This window comes from Phaethon aethereus, assembly GCF_964289735.1.
Source record: "Phaethon aethereus genome assembly, chromosome: Z".
Lineage (NCBI taxonomy): Eukaryota > Metazoa > Chordata > Aves > Phaethontiformes > Phaethontidae > Phaethon > Phaethon aethereus.
Genome location: NC_138577.1, coordinates 69,688,104 through 69,704,904, shown reverse-complemented (window position 1 = coordinate 69,704,904; position 16,801 = coordinate 69,688,104). Strand labels below are relative to the sequence as shown.

General features: G+C 44.2%; 1 protein-coding gene across 1 annotated transcript in view; it reads left to right on the top strand.

The window, feature by feature from the left end:
• SRFBP1 (serum response factor binding protein 1) overlaps nucleotides 1-16,801 on the top strand; it is a gene marked incomplete at both ends in the record, with an annotated part of 84,720 nt that overhangs the window by 26,806 nt on the left and 41,113 nt on the right. The window contains one exon of the mRNA XM_082013633.1: nucleotides 231-303. Coding sequence (XP_081869759.1) covers nucleotides 231-303 — 73 coding nt within the window. The remainder of the gene's footprint in view (nucleotides 1-230; nucleotides 304-16,801) is intronic.

Genomic DNA, 16,801 nt, shown 5'->3' with positions numbered 1-16,801 from the left:
GTTACATTTGTTATTGTGTTCAAAGTGGTGTTCAAAGTGTAAATTGAGCATACTCTTCTCCAACAGTTTTAGCAAATTGTGCAAAAGAAGAAACAAGCCCAATGATCTTTTATGTATTTAAATATTACAGATATTAAAATGTAATTATATTGGAGATATTAGTGTCTCCTATGTATTGTTGATAGGAACTGTAGTTCCTAGTTTTACTAAAAGGCAGACTTGATTTGCAGGTGTTCAGAAGACTTGAAATTAAAGAACCAAAAACGAGTTGAGAGGTTAATAGAAGAAATCCATGCCATGAAGGTAATACCATGTTTAGATATTTAAATATTAGAGACAACTACTTTTAGTAATAAAAAGTTTTGTCTGTTTTCTGGGACTGCATTACTAAAACTTAACTGAAATATTTCCAGAGTCAGCTTGGTCATTACTGTAACACAGCTGGAAAACTATGAATATTTGCATATTTCCATGTTTGTTTGCTCCATCTGTCAAGGTGTTAGACAACTTGAGTCTTAAGCTTGCCAGGCTAAACATGAATTTTAGAAATGCATGGTGGTTGAAGTTCTTACTGTAACAGTTAAAGCACAGAAATTAAAGTTTGTATGCCGCTCAGGAGTATGGAAGGCGTTTTGTGTGCCTGGCAATACAGCATCCTCGTTGTCAGTTCTCTTAGCTTTAAGTATGATGACACTTGCATTTTAGTTTCAACTTCAAAATACTGTAGTAATTTGAAATTTTAGCTGCAAGGGACTGGTAACGCTTGAGTCAGACTTTTTTTTATCTTCACTTTGCTGCCAATTGATACAGTTTTTATAACTTACACATTATGAAATATCAGCAAATGCTTCAGAAACATTGCAACTTCATAATGTTTTGTGCTAGTCATATCTCAATTTTAATGCATACAGCTTAGAATTGTGTGTGTTAAATGAGGTACTAGTTCCAGTCATAAGGCTTGAGCACAAGAGTCCTGTATAGGCCAAGAAAACTGTTTTGATGTAAAATGGCTGTTTTGTTTGTTTTTCCTTGATGACGGTAGTGATAAAATCACCGTTACCATTGTGTAGTTTTTTATTTTGTTTTTTTCAACCTTTCTCTCCTTTTTTTTTCTTTCCTGATCCTTGCACAGATCTTAGTCTTCAAAAAAGCTGGTAACTGGAAGAGCTTCATTGACCCATTTATATGTGTTTTGTGCCAGTTCATCAGGTGGAATCATAGGGGGTTTTAGCACAATACTTATAAAACAAGAGTCCTCACGAATCAGTAACGGGGAAAAGAAAATGGGCAGCACTGTATTGAAGGGTAAAGCACCAGACAAGCAACATGATGGTCATATTGAAGCATTCCGCTTTTCTGACTTGCTATCAGTCTTAAATTTGGTCTTGTGATTGCTTTTTTTTTTGGACACATTTTTGTGTCTATTGCAGCATGATGAGGATTCTGGAACTGTCCCTCAATTTCACAGAGTATGTATCAAGTGGTCAGGTGTGGTGCAGCATTGAGCTCATGCCCATGTTTTACAGGGCTTCTGAGAGGGTTTCACCGCAAGAGCCATCCTGCACACATCTCCCAGAAGTGTTCGCTTTGTCCACATTGTGCTTTTCTTTCCAGAATTTACTCATGCAGACATCCTAAAGGCTGCCTGCATTCAGGACTGTATTGGCCAAGTACATTCAAGCTTTTTCTTCAGTTCACATTAATGAGTGCAGGACTTGTAAGTGTTAACTTTAAGAACAATTGTCAAGAGCTGAAGACAAACAAATTTTGCTTTGAAATAGTTTATAGAGAGGGAGGAGTCTTAGAAGTGAGCAGCTGAGAAAGAGGAAAAGCTCTCCCACTTCTCAGGCAAATAGCTAGTAAATGCGCTCGTTAGCTGAAATTGTGCTGTAAGTAGTCTTTATTGTTAAAAAATGCACCCTTATATTAATAATATTTTTACAGCAACATGGCTGGCTTTCTTGGGTTTTTTCAGTCTTTAAAAATGAACTAATAGACACTTAGTAGCTCTACAGTGTATTTGTTTCGTAGACGAAAGAAAAATCCCTGTTTCTTATGAATCACTGCATAAAAGGCACTAGTTGTTTACATATGTTTTCAGCACAAGTGATTTCTACACTAAGAGCTTTTTAGAGTTGGCATAGAAATATTCCTTATTCAGCACGGAAGAGTAACAAGACAGCTTTCACAGAGATTACTGGTAATATTTGAGATAGCGGGAGATTTTATATTGATGTAATGTCACTCCCAACAACCTTCTGTCTTAAGTTATTGATCATAGGATTCATAAAGAGCTCTTTGCCTAACATGAATTTTAGAATTTTTAGGAAAGAATGGACAGAATAGAACTGGTTAATAAGGTGAATTGGTAAGCTGTCTATGAAATTGCAACTTAGAGCAGGCTTGCATTATCCTGACTATTCTAGCACGTTCAGTGTGTAGATCTCAAACACTTGTCAGAGGAGATGCAAATCCTTTCAAAACTGATTGACTATAGGAATTGGTCATTTTCCATGACATGCAGGAGTCATAAACTTACATGTTTTATGTAAGAAGAAATGTCTGCCTTCTCTCTTACTGAATGTTTAGTATTGAGGAGTATAGCAAGCTGCAAAGAGTTCAGTTGAAAAGACAAAAAACAACAAAAATAATTACACTGGCCCAAAGTGGTTTGAAAGTGGATGTTACACCAGAGTCTGACAGCACATGTATTTTCATATTGAAAGATTTCTTGAGATGGCTGCTTACAACTTCTAGAACTTCTTTATTGGTTGGACAAAGGCATGAAGGGTTGTTGTAGATGGAAAAAAATACATCTTTGAAAGAAAAGGAAAATAGTACAAATTTTTCCTCACTTTTTCCCAGTTACCAAAGAGATCACATCTCTTTTTTAAATATGCGTTTTTCTTCCATCAGACAAGAGCAGTCCCAGACCACCTTTCCTCTACCACATATCCAGGAAAAAAAAACCTTCTGGGAAGTGCTGACATGAACAGAGTCTTTTGTGAAGGGCTTTATGTATCCTGATGACCTGAAGGCACAAGAGGAGGATTCGATTTCACAGGAAATTTGTTTCATGCTCAGGGAAGAGAGACTGGAATTCTGGGACCTTGACACAGTTGTCTGTCTTACTGAAGTTTTAATGTGAATTTCTCTTACTCAGGAAAAAAATCTGAGGGTCTGAAATCTTAATAAGGGAGAATTCCTTGCTTTATTAAGAATTACATTTCTGCATTCAGCTGCCTGTAAACCCACAAACCTTTTGTACTAGTTCATTTACTTGGGGAATCTGTGTCTTGGACAGTGCAGTGTTTCAGTATGGCTGCTGCCACTTTGTGGAGCAACTGTTCTCTTTCATCCAGACTGTAACAAAAAAAAAAAAAAAAAAAACAAACAAAAAAAATCAGTTGCCTGATGGTGCATCTGTGGCAGGCTGGCTGCCTGCAGCTCAGCATGACTTATAAGAGCTGCTGTCCTGAGTGAGACAAATGTGAACTTTCAGTTACAAGATCTTAACTTCTCTTTCTAGTGTGGATCTCTACTAATTACAAGCTGATATTATAGGAAGGAGAAAATGCTTGCTGTTATTTGATAACTCTTGTCTTAAAACTAACTCTTGGGGATGCTTTTTTCCTGTCTTCAAGTAGACTTTAAACAGACACTGGCATAATTTCACTATAAATACTGTTTCCTAGGAGTAGGACACAATTAGATGCTCACTTTTGAGGTTAAATGTGTGCCTGTCTCCTTTTTTTTGTAACCTATACAAACACTTGCACAGTTCTGCATATATTGAAAAACTAGGAAGTGTTGATGCTGGGCTGTATTAAGTAAGTTTTTGTTATTTGAATTTGCAAATAGTGTATGTTGTTGTGTTATTGTCGGAATGACATTTAATTTTTTATTATACATGTTTTCATTGTTAGAACTGAAGATTAAAAATAACTTAATTGGCAAATAAAATTAATGATGTCTCAAGTGCAACAATCAGAAGTAAACATTGTGGGTAATGAGAGCAGTTAAAAATTCCAGCTACGTGGATGCAGGAACTGGGTTAATTGTTTGCAGGAGTCCTCAAAGCAATTGGAATAGCACACTGTTTTTTGAGTTCTTCAGATTTCATTTTGCCAAAACCGTATGAAATATTTATTTAACGATTCATGAAAGATGGGGAAAAAAGAACAGTATGATCCTTTCTAGGCCTTCTACTATGACACTACTTTTTTAAAATACAGAATTGTGGATACTTACAGGGATTTTTTTACTTGTTTGTCAGGCTTGATGATACTGTCAGAATGGATTAATTATCCATTGTAGAGTATTTCTTAATCATATTTAGGAAGCAATGATACTTTCAAAAATTTCTTTACACAAAAATAACTGATTGTCTAGTGATATCTTAGCAATGTGTAGCTTATCTTGAATCATGTAAATTTCTTAGCTGAAATTAGGCCTTAATACAACTTTATATGATTGCTTTAGTGTGTATTTAGGAGTAGTTTTTGCCTTTATCTTACAACAAAAGCCTTGGTATTATGGCAGGTGTTGCAATATCCTCTTTGGAGGATGCCCATTAATGAGAACTGGAAGAAAGGCTATTTGCAGTGCTTGAAGGGAAAAGTCTTCCAGTTGTTGGGAATGAGCAGCAGTTGGTTACAGCCATTGTTAAATTGCTTAGAAAGATGCATACTCGATTCTGAAAATTAACACTGGAGAAACAGATAAGTCAATATAGTGTTTTGTTGTAATGCACTTATTCTGCAATAAATATTATGTTTTAATGAGTTTAGTTTAAGAGATAAAGGAAAAAAAAATGCTTTACTCTAAATTATTTTCTCTCAACTTTATATTTTAGCAATATATGAACAGAAGTAGAGGTAAGTATGAACTCCAGTATTATTGTCAGGCTTTTCAAAGCCAAATTAATTTGTAAAGGTAGAGCTTCAGTCTGAAAAATGTTTTCACAATCTTTTGCCTTAAAATAAAAATCGTCCAATTTCATTAAAGTCATAGTAATATGGGTGAGAAATGGCTTTTGCATCAGGGTAACTGATGATTTTAGAGTAGGTCAGCCTAAGGAACTTGATATATCTTTCTTTTACTGTGGGTTTTTTTTTGCATGGAGTTTTTGTATCCTGAAATACCAGGCTTTTTCAAAGAGCCTCATAGTTTTCTTCTAATAGTAGTAGTTTCTTTTTTGGTTAATGCTTTCATCCTCTGTAGCCTTGGTTTCAGTTAAAGTCTCACTGTAAAATTGTCTTAACTAAGAGTGAGGACTAATGCATCAGTCCTCACTGATTTTTTGCAGTTTTGCTTTTTCTTTCTCCTAGCATATGTTTCCAACAACAGTGTGGCATATTTTATTTCATAATACATAGCAGACTTCCATAATAATAGTAGAATCTTTATGACAGAATCATAGAATAGTTTGGGTTGGAAAGGATCTTTTAAGGTCATCTAGTCCAAGCCCTCTGCAATGAGCAGGGACATCTTCAACTAGATCAGGTTGCTCAGAGACCAGTCCAGCCTGAGCTTCAATGTCTCCAGGTATGGGGCATCTACCACCTCTCTGGGCAACCTGTGCCAGGATTGCACCACCCTCATTGTCAAAAATTTCTTCCTTATATCTAGTCAAAATCTACCCTCTTTTCGTTTCAAACCACTACCCCTTGTCCTATCACAACAGGCCCTGCTAAAAAGTCTGTCCCCATCTTTCTTATAAGCCTCCTTGAAGTATTGGAAGGTCTCCGCAGAGCCTTCTCTCCTCCGGAGTGAACAACCCCAACTCTCTCAGCCTGTCCTCAGAGGAGAGGAGTTCCATCCCTCAGATCATTTTTGTGGCCCTCCTCTGGACCCACCTCCAACATGTCTTTCCTGTGCTGAGGGCTCCAGAGCTGGACGCAGGACTCCAGGTGGGGTCTGACCAGCGTGGAATAGAGGGGCAGAATCACCTCCCTCGACCTGCTGGCCATAATTCTTTGGATGCAGCCCAGGATACAGTTGGCCTTCTGGGCTGTGAGCATATATTTCCGGCTCACATCCAGCTTTTCATCCACCAGGAGCCCCCAAGTCCTTGGCAGGGTTGCCCTCAATCCCTCCATCCCCCAGCCTGTATTGATACTGGAGGTTGCCCTTAACCCAGGTGTAGGACCCTGCACCTGGCCTTGTTGAACCTCATGAGGGTTACACAGGCCCATTCCTTGAGCTTGTCCAGGTCCTTCTCGATGACATCCCATCCCTCAGGCATGTCAGCTGCACTGCTCAGCTTGGTGTCATCTGCAAACTTCCTGAAGGTGCACTTAATCCCACTGTCTATGTCATTATTAAAGAGTGCTGGTCCTAATATGGACCCCTGAGGGAAACCACTCATCACCAATCTCCATCTGTACATTGAGCCGTTGACCACTACCCTCTGGATGCAACCATCCAACCAGTTCCTCATCCACCCAGCAGTCCACCCATCAAATCCATCTCCCTCCGATTTAGAGAAGGATCATGTGGGGAACCATGTCAAGGGTCCTTGATGCTTCTGAACAAAAGACAGAGGGAGGGGTAGTCCAGCTTTCACAGTGGTACGGCCAGGTGCCACTTACAGACCATTTCAGGGCAGGAAGAAGGGATAGAACTCGAAGCCATTCAGCCCCCACAATGGAGCAGTGTGGATCCTTGCTTTGGCAAGTGTCTGACTTGTTATCCATGCATCGTGCATTTCTCTGTAACAATACAGGAAACTTGGTGCTTTGAGTGGTGGACAGATCCATGTGTGCATTATTCATGCGTACATGTGGAAGAGGTCAGGCACTTTTAGGAAACACTGAATTTTACTTCTTGTGTTCTCAACAGCACGTTCCACTTTCTTAGCGGCATTACGTGGCTCTTCTAGGTAATGTACGCCTAAGTAAGGCAGATGATTTTTTAATACAGACCCTGAATATTCATTTAACAGGTATTAAATTCTGTCAGGGCCAAAGTAGAAAACTCTTCCAAGTAGGAAACAATGTAAAGAACACCTAACATAATGCAGAAGAAGACAGCACGGATAAACAGTGTGTTCCTGAGCCCAAACACAAAAAGGATGTCCACCAAAGGTAGAAGCAAGAACAGACTACCTGGGAGGAATGTAGAGACACTGTCTGAATGCACACAGATAGTGTTAGAAAATACAAAACTCAGAGGGATTTCCAATTAGTGAGGAGTGTGAAGGTCTGTAGAAATGGCTTCTGGAAGTACACCAGGAGCAAAAGTAAAACTAAAGGAAAATTAGGGTCCATAACTCATAAGGTATGAAAAAGGGCGAGGTATTCAGTGGGGTTGTTTCCATCTTTGTTTTTACTGGTCAGTTCCACTGTTTGGTTTCTCAGTTTCCAGAGTGTACAAGTAGAGTCTGTGAGAGTGAAATGTTAGTCACAGCAGAAAATGATGCTGTTAAGAAAGGCATAAATCAGTAGGACATACACAAGTGCGTGGGGCCAGATATCTCATACTTGGGCTGCAGAAGGAGCTGACTTATGTCATGATGAGGCTGTTTTCATCATTTTTGAAAGGTCACAATAATTGAAAAAGGTTACTGACCTTGGGGAGGAGGTAAATATGCTTAATTTCAAGGAGGAGGATGAAAGCAAATACAGGCTTGTCAGTCTCAATCTCTGAGAAGGTTATGGAGCGGGTCTTTCTGGAAGCTAATTCCAGGAACAGGAAGGACGGGAAGATGACTGGGAATAGTCAGAATGGATTTACCAAGGCTGAATTGTGCCTGGCTGACCTGATTACCTTCTGTGATGAGGTGACTGTCTCTATGTTCAAGTAGGAAGCAGCAGATGTTGTATACCTTAACTTCAGCAGAGCCTGTGACACAGTCTCCCAGAAACTCCTTATAGCCAAACTAGAGCTGGGAAGAAAAGGAATGGGAAATTACATATTATGGGAGAGAGCAGCAGGAATTCATGGAGCTCTGCCTTGGTATGATAATGAGCCAGTTAAGAGCATAAGGGTCAGCATTACCTGACAGGACAACACGGGTGATATTATTGTATGTGCTACACACTGCCTAATCAGAAAAAGATAATAAAATCATAGAATCTTTTAGGTTGGAAAAGACGTTAAGATCACAGAGTACAACCATTAACCTAATACTACCCAGTCCACCGCTAAACCATGTCCCTAAGCACCACCTTTGTACATCCTAACACCTCTCGTCCTAACGCTTGCTAACTGGGAGAAGAGACCAACACCCACCTCGCTACAACCTCCTTCCAGGCAGCTGTAGAGAGTGATAAGGTCTCTCTCTCAGAGCCTGCTTTTCTGCAGGCTGAACAACCCAGTTGCCTCAGCCGCTCCTCATAAGACTTGTTCTCTAGACCTTTCACAAGATTCATTGCCCTTTGGACATGCTGCAGCACGTCAATGTCTGTCTTGCAGTGATGGACCCAAAACTGAGCACAGTATTTGAGGTGCAGCCTCACCAACTCCAAATACAAAGGGACAACCACTTCCCTACACATGCTGTGCTATCACTATTTGAGATGGAAAGATGAAGATGCCCTTCCAGATGACTTCACACACCCCACCCCCTCCACAAAGCACAACTTCCCCATGTTACAGAGCTACCGCCACGCAAAGGCTGTCCATGGCGGTGTGCACATGCCCTGCGCTGCTGGCCAAAGCACCATGGCAGCTTGCCCTCTCAGGGTGCCGTGTTCCAGCAAGGCCTCCCCTTGCTTAGTGTCAGATTTCCCTTGTGCTCCCCACCAGCACTCACAGCACTGGCGCTCTGCCATCAGTGCCCTGCCTGCCTCCTCCTGCCCTTGCCTCCCGCCACCTCCCAGGACACCACACGCTCCACCAGGCCCAGGTCCAGGGACTTGCCCCAGTCCCTCAGAGGGGCGAAGGAGCCCCCCCTGCCACTTTGGCTGGGCAGAAAGACCTCCTCACACCTCCACCCACCTCAGCCCAAGGGGGTGGAAGATGCATCTCCCAATCTACAGGCCAGCACCAGAGGCAATGATGCTGCAGACTGTGATGCTGGTGGGACAAAAAGGAGGTGGGAGGTGGCCCTCCACCCATCAGCTCGGATCTGGCCAATTTCCACATCATGTGTGAGGAGGTTTCAGAAGCAGGACAACAAACTGCAGGGTGAGAGAGGAAGGGGAAAAACCCAGAACGGAAAGAGGCAGAGGCAAAAGTGTGTCTGTGGGTGGTCTCCCATCCCACTACTTACTGGGCCCACCCCTGCTTAGCTTTTGAGACTGGACACATTAAGGGTGTGAACAGGCACCAGCACTGTCCTGATCCAGCTCACCCCAGCCCCACTTTCCCCACCACCAGCCTTCCCTCATGGCTGCGCACACCCTCCCTGGGCCATAAGTGAGGCCACTTTCTGACAGCTAGAAGAAGCCTCATGTCCACAGCCCCTTGCAGTCTTGGATCGCCCCAGTATCTGCTTCAGCGATATAAACCACAGCTGTTGAGCAATCCAGGAGATTTTTGGAGAGTGCTGATGATAACTCTCTAAAACAGGTGGTTGAGGAACCAATGACAGAAGATGCTCTGCTGGACCTGACATATACAAACAAGGAAGAATTGGTCATCAAGTGGAATTTCAGGGGCAGCGTTGCTAGCAGTGACCCTGAGATGGTGGAATTTAGGATCCTGAGAGAAGGGAGCAAAAATAAATAAGCAGGATCACAACCTTGGATTTGAGGAAAGCAGAATTTGGTCTTCTCAGCAGCTGGTCAGAAGAATGCCGGGGGGTACAGTCCTGGAAGGGAATCCAGGATAGATTGATTTTTTAGGTGTCACCACCTCCAACATCAAGAATGAACCATTGCAGCAAAAGGGAAGTCAAAAAAAGGTAGCAGGAGGCCTGTCCTTCTTCATTGCAGTCTTTACTGATGAGAGCAGCCTTCAGGAATCCTGGGTCCATGAAACCAGTGGGAAAGGGCAGACCAAGCAAGACTTTCCCTTGGTGGAGGAGGATCAGGTTAGGGAACTTCTAAACAAAGTGGACATACACAAGTCCATGGGACTTCTTGGAATGTACCCATAGTTGATGAGGAAGCTGGCCATTGTCACCAATCTCAGTCAGTTTTAAAGGTCCTGGTGAGACCAGCTTGGCAGGGGTGGTGGTGGGAAGTTTTCTGACAGCTGGGAACAAGCAAACGTCACTCCTGTCTTCAGGAAAAGCAAGATGGAAAATCAGGGGTACCGCAGGCTGGGCAGCCTCTCCTCAATTGCTGATGTGGTGAATGGGGCAAATAATCCGGAAAAGCATTTACAAAAATATAAAGGACGAGTAGCTGGTTGGGCATAGTCAGCATAAATTTACAATTGGGAAATCACATTTGATGAACCTCATAGCTTTCTACTGTGACTAGCTTTGTGGGCAAGATAGACAGTGATTGTTTATCTCTGATTCAGAGCTTTTGTCACCATATCCCGTAACATCCTCATAGACAAACTGAAGTAGCAGGGACTAGGTAAAGGGACAAAGAAGTGGATCAAGAACTGGCTGGACTGCTGAGCAGAAAGGGTTTTCATGGTAGCATGAAGGCCACCTAACCGAAGGCCAGTAACTGGTGGTATACTGCAGAGTTCAATTCTGGGGTCAATAGTATTTAATGTCTTCACTAAGCATAAGACAGAGGGACATCGGCAGGCTGGAGAAATAGACAGAGAGAAAATCTCATGAGGTTTAGTGACGGAAAATGTCAAGTGTTGCCCCTGGGTAGCAGTAAACCTTTGCACCCATCTATGCTCATAACTGACAGTCTGGAAAGCAACTTCGTAGGAAAGGGTCTTTTTGTCCTGGTGGACAGTAGCTGACCGTGAGCAAGCAATGCACCCTTCATGGCAAAGAAGGTGAGCATTCTCCTGGGTTATATTAGGAAAGGCATTGCTAGTAGGTTGAGGGTGGTGATCCTTCCCCTCTGCTCAGACCTGGTGAGAGACACCTGAAGTGCTTGGTCCAGTTCAGGGCTCACCAGTGCAAGAAAGATACAGACATCATGAATCAAGACAAGTGAAGCGTCATGAGGATGACAGCAGGACTAGAGCATGAAGGAGCAGGTGAGAGAACTGGGACTGTTCATCCTTGAGAAGGCTCAGTGGGACCTTCTCAACGTGTATAAATACCTGATGGAAGTAGTGGTGCCCACTGATAGGACAAGAGGCAACAAACACAAACTGAAATACAAGAAACTCCATTTAAACTTAAGAGGAAACCTTTTCACTGTGAGAGTGATTAATCACTAGAACAGATTGCCCAGAGGGTTTGGAAATACATCCTTGGACATACCTAAAACCTGTCTTGGCATAGGCTCAAGGAATGTTTTCTAGTTGACTTTCTTGAGTGGGGAGTTGGACTAGAGATCCAACCTCTCGTCAGGTCTGACAGGTTCAAAGGATTATAATTCATGGTAGAATATCCAACTGGTTGCTAGTTACAGGTGTACCTTCAAGGGTCTGTACTAATACCAGTTAGTATTAGTGTGTTAGTAATGCCATAAATGATGATGCGAGGTGCACTCTCTGCAGATTTATGAATGATTCCAAATTGGTGGACATGGATGATAATTCCTGAGGGCAGGGCTGCTATTTGGAGGGATTTGTACAGGCTGGAAAACTGAGCTGAGAGAAACACATGTATTTCAAGAAAAGCAAAGGCATAGTATTGTATCTGGGATGGAATAGCTCCATGCAGCAATCCAGGCTGGGGACTCGTTGGATAAAAAGCAGCTTTGTGGAAAAGGACCTGAGTGTTAAGGTGGACATGAAATTGACAGAAGACAAAAAAGTGCCCCTGTGGAAAGGAGCACCAACTGCATTGTAGGCTACATTAGTGTAGCTGGCAGTGGTCCTTCCACTCTATTTGGTTGTTCTGGGACTGCATGGACTACTGTGTCCAGGTCTGGGCTTTCCAGAACAGGAAAGACATGGACATACTGGAGCAAGTCCAGCAGAGGGCCACCAAGCTGGTTAGGGGCTGATGTACAAGGTAAGAGAACTGTGTTTTTTCACCCTCAATGAAAAAAGGCTAAGGGAAAGCTTATTCCTGTCTAGCTACAGGATGCCCTAGGATGATGGAGCCATTCTTTCTTCAGAGATGTCCACTGGAAGGATGGTGGGCATAAGTTGCATCCTGGAGAATTCTGACTTGCTGTGTGGGGAGGAGGGTGGAAGTTCACCATTGGGTGATAGAATGCTGAAACAGGTAGCAACGAGAGGATATGGGATCTCAGTCCTTGGTGGTATTCAAAACTTAAGGGCCCTGAAGAGCATTCTCTGTCTAGAGCTGCTTTGGGCAGAAGGTTGCACCAGATCTTGAGGTCTCTTCCAGCCTACATTAGTATGTTTACACAATCATAAGCATGGAAGAGCATCATAAACAGTATTGAATATAGGCAGCTAGATCAAGTGGTTGAGAATATACTGTGTGTAGCATTACTGCACCTCTGCTTGTCTGGACAGTGGAATTTAATACTGCTTTAATTGATAAACTTACAGATACTTTGTTCTGTGCTCACTTGTATTATTGAACTGGTACTACCACTAAATAGACCTGTTTCAGAAACGATGTGAACAAGTCACCCTTAGTACATTTTACGTGTAAAAATGGCAAAGATATTTGCATGACAATCAGTGTCTCATGACTGGAGGTAGGGAAGAAAGCATTGTGTATTTATGTATTGAGTTGGTTGATGCATAGTGTTTTATCATCCTTTCCATATGAATATTAAAGCATTTTGGGCACTGGATTAGAAGGGGAAAAGTGGTGTTTGCTGTAACTTCAATGTCAGGGTTTTCTCTCTTTCATTTTTACAAAATGCTCGCTCTCCAGTTTGTCTATCAAGATTATCATGGATAGGTGGTTGGATGTGTTCACTGATACCTTTTACTTTTTCTAATTGTGAAGTTCCATGGAATTCCTTTTCTGTGATATCCTTGAAGCATAATTCATAAGCATTTTGTTTCAGAAGTATTAAGACATCTTGATACTGAAAAAATTCTTACTTGAAAAAACTTCTTTCCTTCTGTTTCTAAAATTAAAAACATTATATTGACATTGAAATAATGAGCAAAGACATTGTTATACTTTCAGAGAGAAGTAAGGGAGCCTTAACAAATATAAATTATTCCTGGAGTAAATGCTGGTGTATGTAATTGCTCTCAAGTGAAGACAGTAAAGATGTTGCTTCTGAATGTAATTTACTTAATGGATGTTTCACTTATGCCTGTCTACCAGTATGTACATGTGCTTATCCTTAGAAACAAATGATGACAACTTTTTTTATCAAAGCGCAAACGTTTTGGTCTTCATAGCGGAGGTGGAGTATAAGTATACAGAAGAAGTAATGAGCTGAATGACTGTCTGTTGGGATGCTTTCCTCAGTGTTTATGAGCACTGAGGCTTGGCTCTTGATATTCTTGATTAATAAGAATGAGGGAGGAATGCCCTGTCAGGAGACTACCGTGTTTCCTCAGTATATGCACTTTCATTGAATATTCCTACCTACCACCTTTTTCTGACACGATTATTAAAATAGTGAGAAGACAGGTTGGTATACTCACTGACTGAGTTCTGTGCTGCTCTTAATCTTCATAGCACTTCAGATTATTTTCATTGATACATTGCTTCCATTCATGTTTATGCTAAAATGGGAAACCCCATATTTAACAGAACTGTTTTCGCAAGTCAGTCTCCTGTTTCCTCCTCTTTCATGTTGAAAATAGCTTAACTGAGAAGCATAACAATCTCAGCATGAGAAAGCTGTAGAAGATGATATATTTTTTTCTAGATAGCAAGCATGAAAGAATACCTAGAATTGTAAGGAGAACTGAGAGAGAAATGGGGGTGGATCTTGTACAGTACAGTACAGTACAATTACAGTAAGCCACCGAGGCGAAGGGCTATGGAGCGAAGGATCGCGCCGGGGGAGCCTTCCCGAGGCGGCCAAACCGCGAAGGCGGCAGCACAGGGAGCGAGAGAGTGCCCCAGCTTCCCCCCCCGACCCCCGGCCGGCGGAGCGGGCTCCTGACGAGCGGCAGCTCTGACGCAGCGTGGGCGGGGCCCAGGGCGGCGGCGGCCAAAACCCTTCGCCTACAAGAGCAGCCCCCAGGAGCGCGAGCGACCCGGAGCGCGGCGAACAGGGCGGGCAAACAGGGCGTAGCGCGTCAGTTTGCGCGGCAGTTCGCGCGGGCAGGGCGTGCAGGGAAGGCGTGCGGGCGGGGTACAGTACAAGTGGCCATCGTCCTCCTAGAGGAGGTGCAGCCATGGTCGCCACTCGGCTGAAAACCGGGGCCAGAAAGACTGTGGCGACACAGACGGAGCTCCCGCTCAGGCACGCGGCTGTCCAAGTATCCGGCTGCAGAGAGTGCCTGAGCCTGTCGGTTGTCCCAGTGACCGATGGGGACACTACCTGCGTGCGGTGCGACCAGGTGAGAGAGCTGCTCAGCCTGGTGGCAGAGCTGAAAGAGGAAGTGGAGAGGCTGAGGAGCATTAGGGAGTGTGAGAGGGAGATAGATTGGTGGAGCCACTCCCTGGCGGCCCTGAGGCAGGGGCAGCTGGTGGAGGCTCCACAAGCAGCAGGAGATCCCCTGTCCTCTTGCTGCCGGGCAGAAGGAGAGGACCTAAGAGATGAGAGGAAATGGAAGCAGGTCCTTCCTCGGAGAGGTCGGCGAATTCCCTCCCGGCCTCCCTCACCGTCCCAGCTGCCCTTACACAACAGGTATGGGGCTCTGGAACACGAGGGACAGGAACATGAGGACCCTGACGAAGGTCCGTCCGAGGGGGTGCCTAGGGTGAGTCAACGAGCCCCATGCATCAAGACGTCCTTAGTTAAGAAAAAGAGGAGGGTGATTTTTGTAGGTGACTCCCTCCTAAGGGGTACAGAGGGCCCAATATGTCGACCAGACCCAACTCACAGGGAAGTCTGCTGCCTCCCTGGGGCCTGGGTGAGAGACATCACCAGAAAACTCCCTGGTCTGGTTCGGCCCACTGATTACTACCCGCTGTTGGTCATGCAGGTTGGCAACGATGAGGTTGCACTAAGAAGCCCGAAGGCAGTCAAAAAGGACTTGAGAGCGCTGGGGCGACTGGTCAGTGGAGCGGGAGCACAGGTAGTGTTTTCGTCAATCCCTTCAGTGACGGGGAAGAACGCTGACAGGAACAGGAAAGCACACCTGATCAACACATGGCTCAGGGGCTGGTGCCGTCGTCAGAATTTTGGGTTCTTTGACCACGGGGCGGTTTACACGGCACCAGGTCTCATCGCAAATGATGGAGTGCAACTGACGCCGAGGGGCAAAAGGATTCTTGCTCATGAGCTGGCAGGCCTCATTGAGAGGGCTTTAAACTAGAATTGGAGGGGGGAGGGGATAAAACGGGGCTCACTAGAGTTGAACCTAGGGGTAGGTTCAACGTGCCAGAGTTGAAATCTATAGCCCGGCTCAGGTGCATCTACACCAATGCACGCAGCATGGGCACCAAACAGGAGGAGCTGGAAGCCATTGTGCAGCAGGACAGCTATGACGTAGTTGCCATCACAGAAACATGGTGGGATGCTTCTCATGACTGGAGTGCTGCAATGGATGGCTATAAGCTCTTCCGAAGGGATAGAATGGGAAGGAGAGGCGGTGGGGTGGCTCTGTATGTTAGGGAGTGTTTTGATTGCGTAGAAATCGAAGATTGTGAAGACCAAGTAGAGTGCTTGTGGGTAAGGATGAGGGGGAAGGCCAATGAGGCAGACATCCTGCTGGGAGTCTGTTACAGGCCACCCAACCAGGATGAAGAGACGGATGAGACATTCTATAAGCGACTGGCGGAGGTCTCGCATTCGCTGGCCCTTGTTCTTGTGGGGGACTTCAACCTACCGGACATCTGCTGGAAGTATAACACGGCAGAGAGGAAACAGTCTAGGAGGTTCCTGGAGTGTGTGGAGGATAACTACCTGACACAGCTCGTGAGTGAGCCCACCAGGGGAGGTGCCTTACTGGACTTGCTGTTTACAAACAGAGAAGGACTGGTGAGAGATGTGGTGGTCGGAGGCCGTCTTGGGCTTAGCGACCATGACATGATAGAATTCTCAGTTGTGAGTGAAGTAAGGAGAGAGGTCAGCAAAACTGCTATCATGGACTTCCGGAGGGCAGACTTTGGCCTGTTCAGGTCACTGGTTGAGAGAGTCCCTTGGGAGACAGTCCTGAAGGACAAAGGGGTCCAGGAAGGCTGGACAGTCTTCAAGAAGGAAATCTTAAAGGCGCAGGAGCAGGCAGTCCCCAGGTGCCATAAGAAGAGCTGGCGGGGAAGGCGACCGGCCTGGCTGAACAGGGAGATTTTGCTGGGACTCAGGGAAAAGAGGAGAGTTTATCACCTCTGGAAGAAGGGGAAGGCAACTCATGAAGAGTACAAGGATCTCGTTAGGTCAAGCAGGGACAAAATTAGAAAGGCAAAAGCCCAGCTAGAGCTCAGTCTGGCCACAGTCGTAAAGGATAATAAAAAATGTTTTTACAAATATATTAACAACAAAAAGAGAGGCAAGGAGAATCTCCATCCCCTACTGGATATGGCAGGGAACATTGTCTCCAAGGACGAGGACAAGGCTGAGGTACTTAATGCCTTCTTCGCCTCAGTCTTTAATAGCCACTCCAGGTATCCACAGGATATTCAGCCCCCTGAGCTGGAAGACGGGGATGGAGAGCACAATGTACTCCTCATAATCCAGGAGGAAGCAGTCAAGGACATGCTAAGCCACCTGGACACCCACAAGTTTATGGGGCCTGATGGGATCCACCCGAGAGTACTGAGAGA